The 18,779-nt window shown below is 33.4% G+C and overlaps 1 protein-coding gene across 1 annotated transcript; it reads right to left on the reverse strand.

Annotated features, from left to right (window-relative positions):
* Window positions 1–16,157: 16,157 nt before the first annotated feature.
* LOC148604774 (uncharacterized) lies at window positions 16,158–17,701 on the reverse strand. The gene is made up of 3 exons (XM_088550243.1): window positions 17,408–17,701; window positions 16,475–16,685; window positions 16,158–16,297 (listed from the first exon to the last, which is right to left on the reverse strand). The coding sequence occupies exons 1-3, from the start codon at window positions 17,606–17,608 to the stop codon at window positions 16,158–16,160; spliced, it is 552 nt and encodes a 183-aa protein (XP_088406369.1). The 5' UTR covers window positions 17,609–17,701.
* Between the last annotated feature and the right edge of the window lie 1,078 nt (window positions 17,702–18,779).

An 18,779-nucleotide genomic window follows, 5' to 3' on the forward strand; every position in this document is an offset into this window, starting at 1 on the left:
GATGACCGCACATTCTTTTGTTTAATCGTTCTTGCGTTTCTCCGACATATACAAAACCACATAAGTTGCATTTTAATCCATTTATTAAGTTTGTTGATTGGCAACTTAAGTCATCGTGACTTCTTGTATGGAAGGTTTTGTTTGTAAGGGAACTGGAGAAGTAAGAGTCGGTTATAGGAATGTTGCATGTTTTGCAATTTTTATTACCACATTTTGATATGGTACAATGTGGTTCGTCATCGTTGTAGTCAAATATATCGTTTAAAGTGATGAAAACATCTGGGAAACAGTCGAAATCCCTGAAGAGTGTAGTTTAAGCTACATCATTATGATTCCAAAAAAGGGCAACCTGAGCAACTGCCAAACAACTAGAGAGGAATTCAGCTACTTTCCAGTTTCCGATGTGGTCGATCGTGTGTTGACCAAATTGCCACATTACTGGTCATCATCGGGGAGTAAATAGAATGGCAACCAGCCTTCTACATAAACTTCGTGGACTTCAAGAAGGCCTTAGAATAGTTGATAGAAATGCACTTTGGAAGGTTTTAAGACACTGTTGAATCCCCGTCAATTTGTAAAGATTATCCAATGACTCTACAAAAACACCAAACGTCAAGTCATCCACAATTCAACACTCTCACCTACCTTCAATGAACATACAAGAAATACTCCGAGGTTGTTTCCTGTTACCCCTTATTTTCTGTATAAGTGTGCAAGAATTTTAATCAGATATAATATACAATCGTGAGTTTATTCGTATATTGCTTATTGCCCAATTGATATGTTTTGGGGTGATAAAGAGCTATAGACTCTAGATTGGCCATGTATTATTAATTGTGACGTGGGCTGCTTCCCTGCACAAATCCAATACTTTCTTTCTCGTGCTATCGCAGGGGAAACTTTCCGGCGTTCATGAGTCTCAAACGTTCTCGTGCTATCGCAGAGGAAGCTAATCTCGGCATACACGAGTCCCAGACTTTCTCGTGCTCTGTATGGTTTAGAAAAAAAGAAGCAGCTCCTCATCAATTCCTGGTTACAGACCAAGCCATGTCTTGTTTAGGACAATTAAATTTCACCGAACCCTCACCAAAAATATGGGGTGGTCGAGAGGATTTTTATTTTTTATTTTTCATTCCTTACCAGATATTTGCTGGCCTAATTTTATCTTATATAGACATGCATAGACATGTTCTAAATTCATAGCCACATCGGTTTCAGAGAAGAAACATTATTTTGGTCACCGATTATTGAAAAATTTGTATATCATAGTGCCTAGAAACTGAAGTGAAAAAAATCCTGATTTTGAAATTGTCTTAGCAAAAATACAGTATCTGATTAATCTGAGTCTTTACTTTCATATGTTCTCCCTTGATATTTATATAATATTTTACATTTATTGTTTATCGTAAATTAGACTAACGAAACAAAAACCTGCCCATATTTCTAAAAATATTAAAATTCAATTTTGCTATTGAAATAAAATTAAATAATTTTAGGAAGAACAGAAAAAATTATTTAGCAACGTTGAAAATCGGATCTAGTAAAACTCCATCTCACTTTCTGATTTTTTCCATATACCATAACGAAAGTGGTTGATCAATTTGAAACATTAATATATCGAAGTAATTGATATTAATTGTTCAATCGGTTATAAAAGGTCATGTCATGACAAGAATTTTGAATTTTGAAAATAACAAATTATCGGTTGATACAACATGTGTTTGCTCGTACAAGTAAATTGAAGGCAAACACCCATTGGGCTCTTTTGAAAAAACGTATATATACAAACATACTTACAGAGAAATAAATTCGGCTTTTCGTTCGAAACAGTTTAGGAAAACGTTTGTGTTAAATACATTCATTGGCAGGATTCGATATTAAGTTAATGATTTTGTAGTAGCATATGTCGACGCATGTCACGCATGAAACGTAGGAAGATCGTTTGTTTTCTTTACTTTTGATTCTTCATTACTCTTTTCAGCAATTGTCCCTTTTTGAGAGTGGGTTAAAAGGGGAAGTTGTTTTGTCAACACCAAAATATTTGTAAACTGTTTAATGTTATGTCTTTGGTAATTATTTTTAAATGAACGGGGATTTTTGATTTTTTCTGTATCGAAAAAAGTTGACTCAAAATATACATCCAATGTTTCCTAATCAACTAAATTATGCATATACCAAGGGGTTAATACCCTTTGACAGTAACATGTGATAAAAAAAACTGAGATATGTGTGGGCAGTATGATACTTTACTGTCATATATAGAATTCAATGAAGTTATGTCTGCTCTAAGTTCAGTGCAATAATGTATATCTACGGCATATTCTGCATTGGCAGAGTTTCGACCATCATCATAAAGCAGGAGTGATTGTTGACTAATGGAAAAATTAGTTATAGTGTTTATATCGGTAATATATTTTGTGAAATACTGAAATGTTATTGCAAAAAATTGTAGTATTTCCGAATTGTTCATCTTAAGCTTGGTGTGTGTGAACATTTAGACGTCTTTCAAAAGTGAGAAATTCGGGATATAGTCGGTGAAATCAGAGTAGCATAAATATATAGCAAACGGATAGACAGTTGGAGAAACTAATGTCAAAGAATATATATTCATCATTTTACAACGAGAATATGTAGCAGTGACATAAAATTAAGAACATTTTGTCTTCTACATTCAATCTACAATGTATATAAACATATGGTAAATTCATTTCAAATGGACAAATATCAATGTACATACAGACGGCACTGCAGCTGGAATGAATAATATTTTTGACAGTTCTATACATTATTGGGTCGACGTATTCAATCTGTTTTTCTGGTCATCAGATATTGTCCCTTTGAAATTTCTCTGTTACCACTGATCACTCTGTTACACTTTTATGTTCTTGCAAAAAAGTATTAAAACATACATATGGGTATGTGTTTATTCAGACATATTACACAAATTTGCCACAGGTAACCCACATATTACATGGTAATCAACTCGATCTTTGAAGTTGTTCTCATACTTAAAAACACAGATTTATATAGTAAATTAAAAATATAATTTATTTATTTAAAAGTCGGGGCTTTTAAATATACATATTAACTATATACATATTAACAAGACAAACATGAGCATGTTTGAGTTCTTAAACAGATGATGTGCCAGTAAATGTTTTTTTTATTTTAATGTTAAAACATTGTTTTCGATAACGTAGTTAAGGTGTCCAACTATTAGATCAGTTCAGTCCATCTGAAAAAAGGAAAATGTGATAAACATGTATATATTACAGTATACTTCAATTCTAATTCAATGAGAAACTGATTTGAGTTTGTTTTTGGTTTAATGAGAAATGCAGGTATATAGTTCAAATCTTTGTTTCCATAAACACTTTTTTCTGTTACAATCAATTAAAAATAAACAACGAAAAAGGTAATTAAAACATGTACTGAAAACAAGTAGTATGATAAAATAATGTTCCCAAAACTAGTGATTTATTTGAGCAGCACAAACATATTAAGCTTAAAATATATTAATCAAATATGAATTGCTTTTCTTTATCTAAATCGCGGACAGTAGGCAGAACAGCGGCTTATGCCTATCACATTGACACCCACCTTTTCCCCATCCTTGAGGTTAGAGATACTTAAATATTAAATTGTGACTCCGCCCCACCTATAGTTCAACCAAATCAACGTGAAACATTATATGTGCGTATTTAACTGGCAATGCCCTGGAGTGTCAATTACTCTGCACGTGTTGTGTGTTTATTAAAACATGACACAACTCACCTCTTCTAATTATAAATATGCCAGTTTTGTGTCAAAATCATCCCGACCGCCAACATTTGAACATTAATATCCTTTCAGCAAGAAAAAAGAAAATACCGTCGGTACTGCATAGTTCACTTGCTTGCTGAACCCTGGAGAGTTTTTGTTTCATTTACATCAATATATATATATAGATTCAGAATGTGACGTTTCTATTCACTACACTGCTTCATCGGATTAAATTGATACAGGGAAGACAAAGTAAGCATAGAAGGGTCTGAAAAATTTCCAACGTTGATAGAACTGTCAAATTAGCGAAGCAAATGTTTGGTCTTTCCCTCCGCAGGACTCAAACCCGTACCGCTGTGACATCTATGGCAATACCTTCTGCACAAAGTCCAGCGCCCTAGACCACTCGGCCAGCTAGGCTTTATAAAAATATAGCTTTCGCTGGCCGGGTTATTCCTCTTCGTAGAATAAATCTAGGGTTGTAAATTATTACACGATGTATGGTAGTACTGGACAGCTCATGTAGGCCTTGTTATGTAGGATAGAGGATCAAATTAATGATGCATGCCAAAATAAATCAATATTATACAAACGTCTCAGAATGTGACGACTCTATTCGCTACACTGCTCTAGTGGATCTAATTGAAACAAGGAAGATATTGTAAACATAGAAGGGTCTGAAAATATTCCAACGATGTTAGAACTGTCAAATTGGCGAAGCAAATTTATGGTCGTTCCCTCCGCGGGACTTTTCCAGTCGATTTACATTTTACAAAATTGTGAAAATAATATTTGTTGTTCGTGTTCCATGTAACAATAGGTAGAGAATTAAACATAGTTTGTACTTGTATACTAGGCTACTACTTCGAAGAGGGTTGGAAACTAATAATTTGACGACACAGAAAAAAGGGCTGCTTACATTGTTTCATAATATTTCAATTTAATTTGATAAAATATAATCTAATCATATAGGTATCAAGGGCAATCGATTTTTATAGTTTAATTCGCATCTTAAAATGTAAGTCTTCAGTTTTCTTTACAACACTATCTTTACAAATCAAGTATCGACACTCCAGCCTCAGAGCAAATGTCACCATCATTACAGTCTAGTAGCCATTATTCTTGATGTTGGTCATAACAAACTCTTTAAGCCAGTTGGCGATAGAGGTCACGAGGACGGAAAAAAAATGTCAGCAAAGGTAAAGATGCTAATAATTTTCAGAGATAAATTTCCGTCGAATTTCAAAGACAAATCCATACCTATTATTTCATATTTCTATACTTCATCAATTGCATCTAAAACTGTCAACTACAAAAAAAATTGCAGAACCTAAAGATGGAGGACTTCAGACATGAACCATCTGACTGTTCTTGCCACAATTCTCCATTCATTTAAGGACTTTTACGTCACATTTTAGACATCGGATACAACGAATCTCTCCGTGAACTTCCTGTTAAAGGTTGTAAATACCATGAACAATGCTCCATACATTGGATTAAAACTTTCGAATTCTTAATGTTGCTGACGATAACTATACCAGAATACGATTAAACCAGAATAAGAAGAACTTTATTCACTGTCCGAAGAGGTTAAAGCTATGTTCAGTGATGCATGAATTTAAGATGACGGTCAATTATTGATACCTTCTGATTTATTGCTTATCTTGTTCATATATTTTACTCTATCATTTCAAAAGCTAAAATCCTGAAGCTTTTCTGAAATTAGTTCTCTCCAAACTTTTGACTTCACAACTCTTTACTCTACGTTACCACATGATAAATTGAATTCCCGTTTGAAAGGACACATTCGTAAATCTTTTACTGTTTCGAAAAATTAAATTGTTCTTGATTACAAATCCACATTTTTTTTCTAAAACATCGCAGAATGCAAAGTATGTTACACGGAAAAGCAGGTTTACGATATGACTAATTTTCTCATTGGATACATATTTGTCACATTAGGAGGAACTTTTTTTCAACGAATTGGCATCCCAGTGAGCACTAACTGTGCCCCTCTCCTAGTCGATTTGTTTTTATATTCATACGGGATTGGATTTCTTCAGAATCTCCTAAATGATAAAAATATAAAAGATACTAAATCCTTTAACATTATATACAGTTATATTGAAGTACTCTAACAACCCTTCTATTGGTAAATGGTTACCGTCAATATATCCCCCAGAACTCGAGATAAAGGGGACTACATCTTTTGTTGACCTACATCCCGAATTTGACAAAAGTCGTCATCTCAACACTTAGATTTATGATGAAAGAGACTACTTTAATTTTGATATCATAAAATTTCTTTATCTGCGCAGCAATATACCTTCATCTCCCGGATATGGTGTTTATATTTCACTATTGATTCGCTACGCTAGAGCAAGTACTAATTACTCTGATTTCCTTGAAAGTCATAAATATCTGCATAACAGACTCTTGAATCAATGGTATGAGGAAGAGCGTCTCAAAAGGTCTCTTATCAAATTCATTTTTTTTTTCAGCCCTTGAGCAAGTGGAGCGACAGGGTTATAAAAGTATTTATCAAAAATGTTGTACTTAAATAGGTGGTGTTCATTGGTGGATCAAGAGGGATGCAGGGGTGTTGGCAGCCCCCCCCCCGCCACTTTATTGGACAGTTTTTCATTTTTATATGCAAAATTGACTACAACAAAAAAAGCAAATAATGTCCTAGCACCCCACTATTCTGAAGAATCCCGGCTGGCATCCCTCATTTTTAACGTGTCTAGATCCACCCCTGGTGCTCCAGTGAACATTGATTGGTACATTTTTTATAACTTTTTTAAGGATAGAGTCCCACTTTGTAGACAAGTCACGTTTGTTTTGTATTGTATAAGGCAATTTGGAGACCTGAAGCAGGTGGAGCGTCAGGGTCAAAATAGTATTGATCAAGGGTGTTGTACTAGTTATTATAGGTGTGCTTCAGTAGATGTTGGTATACTTTATTATCTACCAAAGTGGTGCTCCATGATGTCATATTTATTTATCATGTTCCTCCAACGAAGTGGGGAACATATTGTTTTTACTCTGTTTCTTCTTATTGTTATTCTTTCGTCTAATGCCTGTCTTGTTCGCAGATTTCCAAAACAGTTAAATCGATGTATGTATTGTATGTGAAGCCTAATCAATTCGCGAACTATATTATAGAACTCTTAAAAGTAGATTCTTATCGGAATATAATAGTATCAAGACCTCTCATTTAAAAAAAAATTATAATAATATTCCCCATGCTTAGTTGAAATATAGACTCTAAAGCATTATATATATTTTACTCTAAGATGGAGAAATTCGTTATCTACATTGTCTTAACCTCCCGTTTTGATTCGGCTGGAAGGACTATATTTGAATGGAGAATTTAGCAAATGGATTTTGAGATTATAAATGACGAAATTACAACTTTTTGAAAACTTAAAATTTTGACTTTAAAACTTTTTAAAGTCAAAATTTCGAAAATTTAAAAATTTCGATATTAACGATGACATTATTTCAAGTCTGAATATGTCGTATTTTCAAGATTCCGAAAGTCGAATTCTCTAGTTAGATGTCGACATTTTAATATTTCAAAAGTCGAAAGTTCAAGTTCATGGTCGAAATTGTGAGTTGAAAGTCGAAATTTTGAGTTAAAAGACAATGTTTTAAGTTTAAACTTAAACATAGAGATTTTAAAGGTCGGAATTTTGACTTTGAAAAATAAAGTTTGGATGTCCCTAATATATTTCCGTATTTTGATTTCGAAAAGGCTCCTTACTATGATATTAATATCATAAGTGCACTTGATGTGAATACAGATGTCGAATGTGTATAAACATAAAAAAAAATGGACCCGATGCAAATCAATTTGGTTTACTTTAAAACGATGATAAAACAATATTTATTATAAAAAATGGTACTTTAAAAATATATAAGAAGCTTAGATTTTAGTCACAATGTTTAAGACCAAAAATGATTAAATAACAGGCATTTTTAAGGTTCTTCCCAGGTCAAGATTTAGAACGCTCATATACACATAAAAGAATATCACATATATAGTTTTGTCATTATTCCAATAAATTATAAACTAAAACGATCTTGAAAGTTATCATATTTTATATACTGCGTAATGTAATTTTGTACTTCTCAAAAATGAATGAATTTGCGACTTTTCATGCACATTCATTTTGTCGTAATTTCAGGAATTTTCAAAAAATACACATACGAAAGAAACATATATTTTGTTCGAAGTAATGAATTCAACACTGGAAGGACTTCAATACGATGATAAGGATGAAGTTTACAAATTTGTTTTACGGAGGAATATACATTTACATAACCCATGTGTTTATACCATTTTTTTTTTAAATACACATTTTTTTACATTTATTGACAAAGTCAAATAATGTGTTTTCAACTATAACATTGTTGACAACTGACCATATTCATCAATACCAATAGACAATGCACTTTAAACGTCGTTTAATTCATTACAAAAATAGCTAATAACGCCGCCATTCTTTTTCTTTTTCGTTTGACGTCTTTGATTTTCCTGTTTATGACGTTACGTCTATTTGTATCTTATTGATGCATGGACATCTTTACAACAACGTTCACCATTTTAGGATTTGCATGATTTAGTTTATGAGAGATAAATGTCGGTAAGCTTTTTACTTATATATAAACAAAAGTAATTTTCTGGATTTGAGATATTTATTATTTATTTATTGTCAAGAATTCAAACTACGATGTTGCTTCACTTAAGAGAAATATTATGGAATTTAATGACTTCATGTACGTTCCATTAATGTTTGTATTTAACTATATGTTTAGGAAGTTTATTTGATGTCTCTTTGTAGAGAATCGAATAAAAGGATTAACGTATTAAACCAGAAGAAAAATAAAAGATTATCTGCATCATCAGATTTATCAATCATTTGTATCGATCATGAAATTCCTACATTATGTTTTGTGAGGGGAAACATCAAAAATTATGTAAAAGAATGTTCCACTAAAACCTTACTTTTCGTGAAAAGAAGATATATATTGAGAAGTATGCATTGTATACCAGCGTTTCAAAAAGTTCTCGTTCATCATTCATTTAAATAATGAAAACATTGACAATTTTTATGTATATTTGATTATCTGTGCGTTCTTGACCTTGACCTTGGATGAACCTTTCATCTGTGGCAACATCCCTTCAGCACCTGCGTATGGAATGTTCATATCACAACTCATTCGTTATGCCAGAGCTTGCCGAAACTACGCAGACTTTTTGTATCGCGCTAGAACTCTAACAAATAGGCTTCTGGAACAGCGTTATGTTGCTACAAGATTGAAGTCATCACTACAGAAGTTTTATGGTTGTCATCATGAACTCGTGGATCGTTATGGTGCGTCCATCTGCACCATGAAAATTTATTTATTCAACGGGTTATAGTTTTCCTTTCCTCGTTTGTCTACCCCGGACTTGACTTTTTATGAACAAATCAGGGGTGTTTCTAGAAAAGCAGAGGACGCTAACCCTACCGGTGCACCTGGTCCATGCTCCCAGTTTTTAGTGAAGTCTCAGTTGCTCATTCGCTTTTGTTACTTTGTATGTATGATTTCAGTTACTTTATGTTCTTTGTTGTGTATGTCTGTTTTCCATGTCTGGTCTTTGAATCTGGATTACATTCATTTGATTTTACCGCTATAACTTCCTTTGATTCCTGTCACAACATATAATTTAATTTAAAATAGACATTATTGATGGTAAAAATATTATCGTATTTTCATATTATAATTTTCCGTCAGACTCTGCGCTGGTCTCATATTGGGTTAAATTACTGAAGCTTATTTTTAAATAGGAAAATGTAAAGTTTTAACTTTAGTAATATTTCAAATATAGAATTCGCCGCCAAAAAAAAAAGGCTTCAGTTAGTTGTTTTTGCTATCAGAGTTCATTGTTAAATATAAATCTTATTGTTGACTTATTTTTATCTGATTAAACTTAATAGTAATAATGATTTTAGTTTTAGAGTTGAGTTGAAAATTTAAAAAAAACAAAACAAGCAAAAAAACAGTGCTCAGTGTGCGAGGAGTCACTGACTACTTTTTATACAACTTATAGTTTTGACGAAGAGTTCGATTCTACAATATAAAGTTAAGGCCATTCTTCACAAGAAATAATCACAGATATTTTTTTCTTAATGCTAAGCTACTCATTTTAATAAAAATAGTAAAAAAGGATTTTACTATTATTTCTAACAATTTTCATTAATATTAATTTTAAGCCAGACTCAGAATTGTGTCCAGTGCTATGATACATATATCAATATAGAGGAATATCTAAGGGTTGTCTGAATAGGAGAATTAGTTAAGCGGAAGAAGACTTTGTACACCAAGAGCACCACAATACTTTTACTTATACATTCTGAAGTTGTTGTCAACTTTCATTTGATAACATTATAAATAGAAATTTCTTCCAAGTTGTACCATGGACCTGGATTCCAGGTTTATGGTTGTATACGTAATTCGGTTAGCTGTCGAAAATCTTGTCATTACGCTTCTTGACATGCATTTTTAAACCATAATTCCGTAATATGCTTTTGGTCTCTCAAGTAAAGACGTTGATCCTGACCAACATCCATGTACTGAATTTCTAAACTCCATAAAAACCAATACAAACAACGCTTAACAGCTGAATGTTCAAAAACTACCAAGTCTCTTCTGAGACTATAAATTCCGTACTCACAGATGTCAAAGAAGGTCTTCAGTCTTACCACGACACTTTTACTCCCGTAGTGGTTTCAATTCAATGTGGATCCTTAAAAATTCGAAAGGTCTTCAGGAAAACTTCAATGCTAGAATATTATCAGAAAACTATAGAACAAAGACCTATGACTTTTCAACCCTTCATAATACTATTCCCCATAACAAGTTGAAATACCGACTTCAAAACATTATGCATCGTCGTTACCTGAGATAAAGATCACTACAGACACTTTGAAGTCGGCCTTATATCTTGACCTATACACTTAGAGATCAATGGGAAAGGAAAACTCAAGACCGAAATATACAAAAAGACTGCGTATATTTTTTTTCATATAACAGCTCATACGTTAGGCCAGATCTTGCAGTACACATGTAACTACGCAGAATTTTTGTATCGTGCTAGACTTCCTACAGTTAGGATTTTGGAACATGGTTATATTGCTATTAAAGTAAAGCCGTCAGTACTGAAGTTTTATGGTCGTCATTATGAACTCGTGGATCGTTATGGTGTGTCTATCTGCACGATGAGAATATACTTTTTTTTGCGCCGTGTCATTGTTTCCCTTTCCCCTCTCGTCTACTCCGGATGTGTTTCTAAAACAGCACAGACGCTTACATTACCGGTGTGTCTGGTCCATGCACCCAGGCTGAAGTGGACTAGGGATTGCGGTGCATCTGGTCCAGGCTGAAGTGGACTAAGGATTGCGGTGCATCTGGTCCAGGCTGAAGTGGACTAGGGATTGCGGTGCATCTGGTCCAGGCTGAAGTGGACTAGGGATTGCGGTGCATCTGGTCCAGGCTGAAGTGGACTAGGGATTGCGGTGCATCTGGTCCATGCACCCAGGCTGAAGTGGACTCGGGATTGCTTCTTCACTTTTTTTCTTTGTGAGTGTTACTTTGATTCTTTTATGATCTTGTTGGATGTGTCTGTTTTTCAAGTCTTGTGTTATTCCATGGAATAGTTTATAATTATTGACTGAGTATGAGGGGAATGATTAGTTTATTTTCCCGAAGGCGAAAATAGGGTAATAGTTGTAACCGAGGAAAAAAACATTATTCTCCACAAAGTACGGAAAGCTGCATACTCACCCAATAAGTTGACAAAACAGTTTAATAGGCTTATTTGAAAGAATAATAGTTATATTGTTGTCAAATAGTTAAAGATAGCACTTTTTGATATTAGCATTAACTTGCTTATAGAGTTTTTACATAGAAACGAAGACACTTTTTTAAAAGCAGTTTTTTGGCATACCACGGGTAGTAACCTTATTGTATGACTTATGATGTACATTGGTTCTCAACCCCGCTTCGGAAGAATTTTGATTGATATTACATACGATGAGTGCATCACTTTTCGTAGGTTTATCTGGTCTGCAGCTTGTATATCGGTGAGCTGCTAGTTTGTTCATTTGTGTAACGTATAATCAAGGGACTCAGACCATTTTGAATTGATTTTTTGGTGCGTTTAATTGTGTAATATTTTCCCACAGTGGCCAGATTTTGAAAGGGGAGAGGTTTGTGATCATATAAAAGAAATTTAACCCCGCCGCATTTTTTTGCGCCTGGATTATATAGGGGCAACTATTTCGCTGTACCTTAGTATAAATTTGAAATTTCTGGACTTGACATTGAATAGCAATGAGTGCCGAGGATTCTGAATAAAGTGTTTAAACCTAGCCAATCCAGTTACAGCAACGCAAAATCCGGGAACAATAATTTTGCTTGTGGTCAAATAGTTTCAGGGAGGGCAACTAGTCTTGAAACTATTAACCGGTCAATAGTCCTTTGGCGTAAAAATCATCAGCATTGTTAAACTATACACATAAATGTTGTAAAGAAAAATATACTGAGGTATAACAAAATCTGTAGATTTCCGCTCGCATCTTGTTTCCCTTATTTACTCTTTCACTAATATTCCATAGACATAGACACTGACAAATGTCATGCGAAGAAGGTAGGTCGATATTTTTTTTCAGTAATTTATATTTTTTCTTCTTTTTTGATACACATTAATACTATACATTAGTATACAATACATACGAAAATATGATGTAATGAATATCGATTGTCATTAGCATGCCTGGAATAGACTGTCATAGCCATGCAAGAAACTTACATTAAAGAACCTTTCAATTATTCAAATGATAACACTACAAAAGTCTGTGTTGGGTTGTAGTTATCTGAGGAATCCTGATATAAATTATTACTATTTAATGAAAAAAAACCTGAAAAAGTGAGTTTTGGAGTTTAAGCAGATCTAATAGATTAATTATATTTTTTTTAAATTGATGAAATCATCCTTATCATAAGGCCTACAAAAGCGTAAATTTGGAAGATGCGTACGCCTAACAAGTTTGAAGGGGGTTTAAAAAGAAAAAAAGGACTTTGTTATCATATTTTTGACAACGTGCATACTATTCTATGTGTACTAGAATATCTTATTCAATTGGAAATATACTTCTATAAAGTTTTATCCGTATTTGTTTTTCCGTTTTTTTTTTTTTTTTTTTTTTTTTTGTTAATTAAACAAGATTGTTTTTGTAATATTTGGCAATATTCATATTTCCTTATGTACATAATGCAAGTTATAAATGCCCACAAATTCATAATTAACAGTTGAACTGTCAGGGTCATGAAAAAGGACAAGTATAATTTATGATCGTTTACATATTTCAGAAGATTTTCTCGTAATTGAAACAAACGGTATTATTCTGATGTATTGTATGAGTTATACTTCATAGTATTCTAAGTAAACTATGACGACTGATATTCGGTTAGTTCAGTGCAGCGATAATTTTCTGAGAAAACAATAATAGAAACAGCTCACTCACAAATGCGAAACAGAACATATGGTGCAGTAAAAGTCCTTAGCAATTATTGTCATTAGTTGATTTCAAGAATATTTAATTTATATTTAAACGGACGTGTTATGATTTTTTGTTGATTATAAATGATATGATAAAAATCAGACTACAAAAACAAATGGAAAGATTAACCACGATGATCATGGTTATTCTAGTAAAAAAATCCTAAAAAGTTTAAATTAACAGAAAAACTGAATTCAGAGAGTCTAAAGCCAGAATTGCCCGTTCCAAACGTCAGTCAGAATGACACAATAGAATTGAATGAATCGGACAGTCATGATATTGACTTCATCATTAATGAAGTAGCAAAGGATTGTCCACCAAAATACTTTAGTTTTTAGTTTCTCAGAAACAGGCAATATCAGCACATCCAAATGGTAGGCGATGGAATCTTAATGTGATCAGATTATGTTTCACATTGTGGTGTAGAAGCCCAAAATGTTACACTGATTTAAGAAATAGTGGATTTGTTGTATTACCCTAAAACAAATTGCCTCAAATCTATAAAAACAAATTTCAACAGACAGCTGGTCTTAATAAGGAGCTTGTTCATTGGATGAAAAATGAAGGATTACATCGAAAGTTATCAGAAGACGGATGTGAAAGGGGTCTTATTTTAGATGAAATGTCTATCCAAAGTGACTTACAATTTTACAGTAAAAATGGCAAAAAATATTTAGTTGGATTTACAGAGGTTCTAGATGAATCTATATTAATGAACAGCATCCACAGTGGGAAAAAAGAGGTTAAATTTGCAACACGTCTCACAATTTATCTTCTTGGGATTTACTGGCTTTAGGTTTCCCCTGTTTCATTTTCTGACAACAACAGCATCAGCAGCGGAACTAAATTTGTTATTCTGGAAAATTGTTAATCTTCTCATTACATTTGGTTTTAGAATAAGATATACCAGTTTGGATGGCGCACAAATTAATCGTGATCTAGGAAAAATGTTACTTGGGGATTTCAAATCAACTACAGTCAAAATTATGAAAGTTAAGACCATATTTTCCCTCTCATCACAATATCTCTATGTAATAATGGATTATTCTCACATTATGAAGAAAATTTGCAACAATATTTCTTTTCTAAGAGTGGCAAACAAAGTACATACAAAAGACATCTTCTATGAAATTGACATTTCATTATTGTTCAGAAATGCATATTTATGGGATATATCAAACAATCCGTTTCCTGTGCACTAGAAACTCTCACATGAACATTTCCATTTAAGCAGTGAATCAAAAAGGAGAAATGCCTTAGCCGAAGATGTATTAAATGCAGAAATGCTACACTTAATGAAGTGCTATTCAGAGTTTGGGTGATAAAAAGGTGGAACTGACATCATCTATCGAACCGCTGGACCAAACCAGTGTTTCAGCAAATTTTAGAGATCACCGTCCAATACATGACATTAGATATATTAGACTAGAACAGAACCGAAAAGTGTCACAGTGGTTCAGGGACTGGGAGTTATCAGTCAAACTCAGAAATCAATGATAAAGAGAATGTAATCTAATGTCACACCAAACTCGATCTGATATTTGTTCGTTACTTATTGGATTTGATGACATGTATAAGGACAAAATGAAACTTAATTCATCTTCAATTATTCCAAATCGTATAAACTCTGATGTAATAGAAAATAGCTTTTGCCAACAAAGAGGGATGTATAATGGTAACAATTCTAACCCAAATTACCTGAATTATTGCAGTACAATGAATGCTGTCATCTTGGTCAGGGATCAATTTCCAGAAAGTCCAATGTCGGAGGTGCTACACCAGGAACAGAGCCATTCAGCAAATTCCAGTTTAACAGGTAATATTTACATTTTTAAAAACATCAATTTGATTCATCTAAATCTAACTGTATTTGTTTTAAATTCATAGTTCAGACGTTACTGATGCATTAATAAATTATTCGCACATTGGACAAGCATACTCTATAGCTTCAGGTGAATATTTTGTCCATACAGCCTCATCCTCTAAACCAATACAACCTCTGTGGTACCAACCATTACAATTGTCACAAAATATCCAATCTTCTTCCTCCTTATATGGCTTGTCACAAATTCCATATAAATCTTCACTTTCAGTTTCAGAAACTTTTTTACCTTTTCCTTTGCCCTTCCGTCTGCCCAGGCCTTTTGATTTACCTTTTCCTTTACCACTTGTTTTCTTGTAAACTTTTTTTGAGGCACATGGATCATCTACATTTAGTTCTACATTCTCTTGAACAACATTACATTTTATACTATAAACTGTGTTTGATTCGACAGCAGACCCTGAAATTAAACTTTCATTATCACATTGTTCATCATAATTTAATTCTGTATTAGAAGTACTGGATTGAGGAACATGCTGTAATTGAATGCCAGAAGTACCAGGTTGCGGATCAAGTTCTACCTAAGTATCAATGGTGCCAGGAGTAGGATGTTCAAATTGAGAATTCATCAAAGCTAATATTTTATCTGTCTCTTGCATTAACTCTTCATCAGAAAGGTCTTGCTGGTTATCAAGCATAACTGTTTCATTTTTTACATTTAATGTAATACCATTCAAATGTTCTGGTTGTGGAACTGCATCACAAGCTAATACTTTTTCTTTTAATTTTTCAATGATTTTACTCTGTCTTATTTTTCTTCATTGGTACAGAGTATGCATTGGAGAGAATGATGAGATCAGCCTTAATAAATTTCTCTAATACCATACTGTTCTGAACTAGTTCACTTTTCAGTCTAAGATGAATCCCTTGCTTATTTTCCTTAGTATCTTGTTCCATGAAATTCATATCCAAGATTTTATTTTTGATTTATGATTGTCCATGACCTTCTTCCTTAAAGCTTTACTTTTTTCGACTGATAGCGCTGACAAAAAATCTCTCCTAAATTGACATACTGACACCTTTAAGAAGAGTGATATCATCCCTTCAAATATTTGTTTAAATAAAACACAAAGCATCACAGTTACAAAATGTGACATCATCTTCACACCTATCACCCATTCCATGTGCTTCATAGAAAAATATTGCTATGACATTCATAATTTGTTGACAATGTTTTGGTCATTAAGTAATATGTTTAGAACATAGTTGTACATTCCACCTCTTTGGTCATCGAATGTTTCATATGTCAGTAATTTCCTACAATTTTCTTCCAATTTATTGAAATAATTGAAAGAGTTATCTGTGATGTTGCATAGACTTTCATTTTGGTTTTGTTTCCTCTTTGTTTCATCCAAACTTTCAAGATCTGATGTGTTCAAAATAATACCTGAATATGTACTACACATTTCATTAAACATTTCACCCTTACTCTTTAATATTTTTACAACATTGCTTTTTCCAGGCGGAAACAGGTTGCTCCTCAAAATTTTGGAATTCCGATATTTAAGTTTTGCCACAACATATTCTCCAATTTATCTGATTTTCCCCCAAGCTGAGGCGTTTAAATTTTTATCCAAAGAAATCTTGCCTAAAATATGGTCAGTCTATTTTTTGGATCTACTGTTAAACTATTTGAGCACATCTTTTTCAATATTGAATGCTAGGGTAACAAGAACTTGAAAAGCATCTTCAGGGTCAACAGTTTTGTACTTTCTGCAAATGACTTCAGTCCCTGTTCGAAATTCTGATGATTGAAAGTAATTATTCAGATCAGCATAAAATTTATTAAAATCTTTGGTTGAAAATTGTGTTTTATCTTTAGGAAAACCGTTTGTGCCAATTGCTGTTACTTTATGAAATGAACAAGTAATCTAAGTGTTTTTTATTGCATTTGGTAGGTATATCCTGCAAAGGTGTGTCACTAAATTCAGTAATAATGTTTCTGAAAAGGAGTGAAATGTTTTCAGGCATTTCCATTTCATCAATGATTTCAAAAACTTCTTCAATATCCGAAAATTCTGACGGCGTTATCTTTTCCTCAAAGTAGTTTAGAGTTGATTCATCCGAATCTACACAAGTCATGTGAAATCTTTTGGAGCACTTGAACTGTTCGAATTATTATTTTCATCAATATTTTCTGTTGGGGTCTTACAACAAGAGTAGTTAGGTTTGATTCACCTACTGAACTTTGCTGATACAATTTATATACTGCTTCTGGATGGGATCTCACTAATGACGGTCTAAAGGTTTTCACCATCAAGCCATCAATTGTTCTCAACCGACCGACAGCGACTCCTATGTGTCCAGGCGTGCTAGCATAACTACAGTCAATTGCAACAGAATCTAGAGTCATTCCTTGCGCTTTATGAATAGTTACAGCATAGGCTAATTTTAATGGGTACTAACGTCTTTTTGCCAAAATAATTTTGCCTACAGGGTCAAATTTGGTGAACAATTGTTTTTTTTTCACATTGACTGTCACTTTTTGTTGTCAATATCAGATTCAACGTAGATAGACTGACTGGTCGGATCAACCTATACAATTCGACCATTTACAAGTTTTTCATTTAAATTCATTAATAGCATGACTGGTGCCCCAACCTTCACGCCTAAATACTTTGGAGCTAATGTTTTTTAAGTAATCAGGGGAGCCCTCATCTTCGGACTGTAAAACATACAAATGTGAAGGAATATTTTGTATTTAGTCGCAGTTAAACAAATTAACATCCGCATTTCTCGCAAATAAATTGTGTTCTGTAAAATATCTTCACGGAGGGGCCTACTCAAAGACTTTATAGAAGCAATTATATTATCAGATGGTTTCCCCCTTTAAAGTTCGTTTACAGCTGTCACAAGAAGCGGTTCACCTTGTTGGTGGATAATATTTAGATTGACATGATGTTGAAATGCTTCTTTAAACCATGGCAACAAAAATCAATGATGGTAGAAGTCTCCATATAATTTGTTTTCGACCGGTGGTAATGAAAAAAATCTCCCTAAGGATAACTGTTAAGCCGCCGAAAAAAATATTTCTGTCCCTCAGACCATTGCAAATAAATTCAGCTTGTCCTACTGTTTTGGTGCTGATCATAGAAATTTCATCAATAAACAGATAGTTGCATTTTAAAATGTTTTCTTTCACTTTTTCATATCTTTCATCAGATTGAATAAGGTGGAGTATTTCATTGTTTGCATATTGGCCATCTGGAATACCAGACCATTTGTGTAAGGTGCATGCCCCCACGTTTTCATAAACAGTTGTCGTTAAACCCGTTGAACAAGTAAGGGCTACGTTATTTCCCGTTTCACACAACTGTCTAACTGCAGATTTTATAACATATGACTTTCCTGTCCCTGCTTGGCCGGTTAAGAGCAAGTTATGGCCAGAAACAATACAACGGAAAGCATGTTCTTGATCTTCGTCCATTTCTCTAATATGTTTACATTAACTACGTCTGGTTTTATCGGTTTTTTTCCTTGTTTCAGTGTCATTCGGAAGTTCTCCATCAAATAGAGTTACCGGC

Source organism: Perna viridis, chromosome 10 (assembly GCF_037379345.1).
Source record: "Perna viridis isolate PV_CMFRI_1.1 ecotype Kerala chromosome 10, ASM3737934v1, whole genome shotgun sequence".
NCBI lineage: Eukaryota > Metazoa > Mollusca > Bivalvia > Mytilida > Mytilidae > Perna > Perna viridis.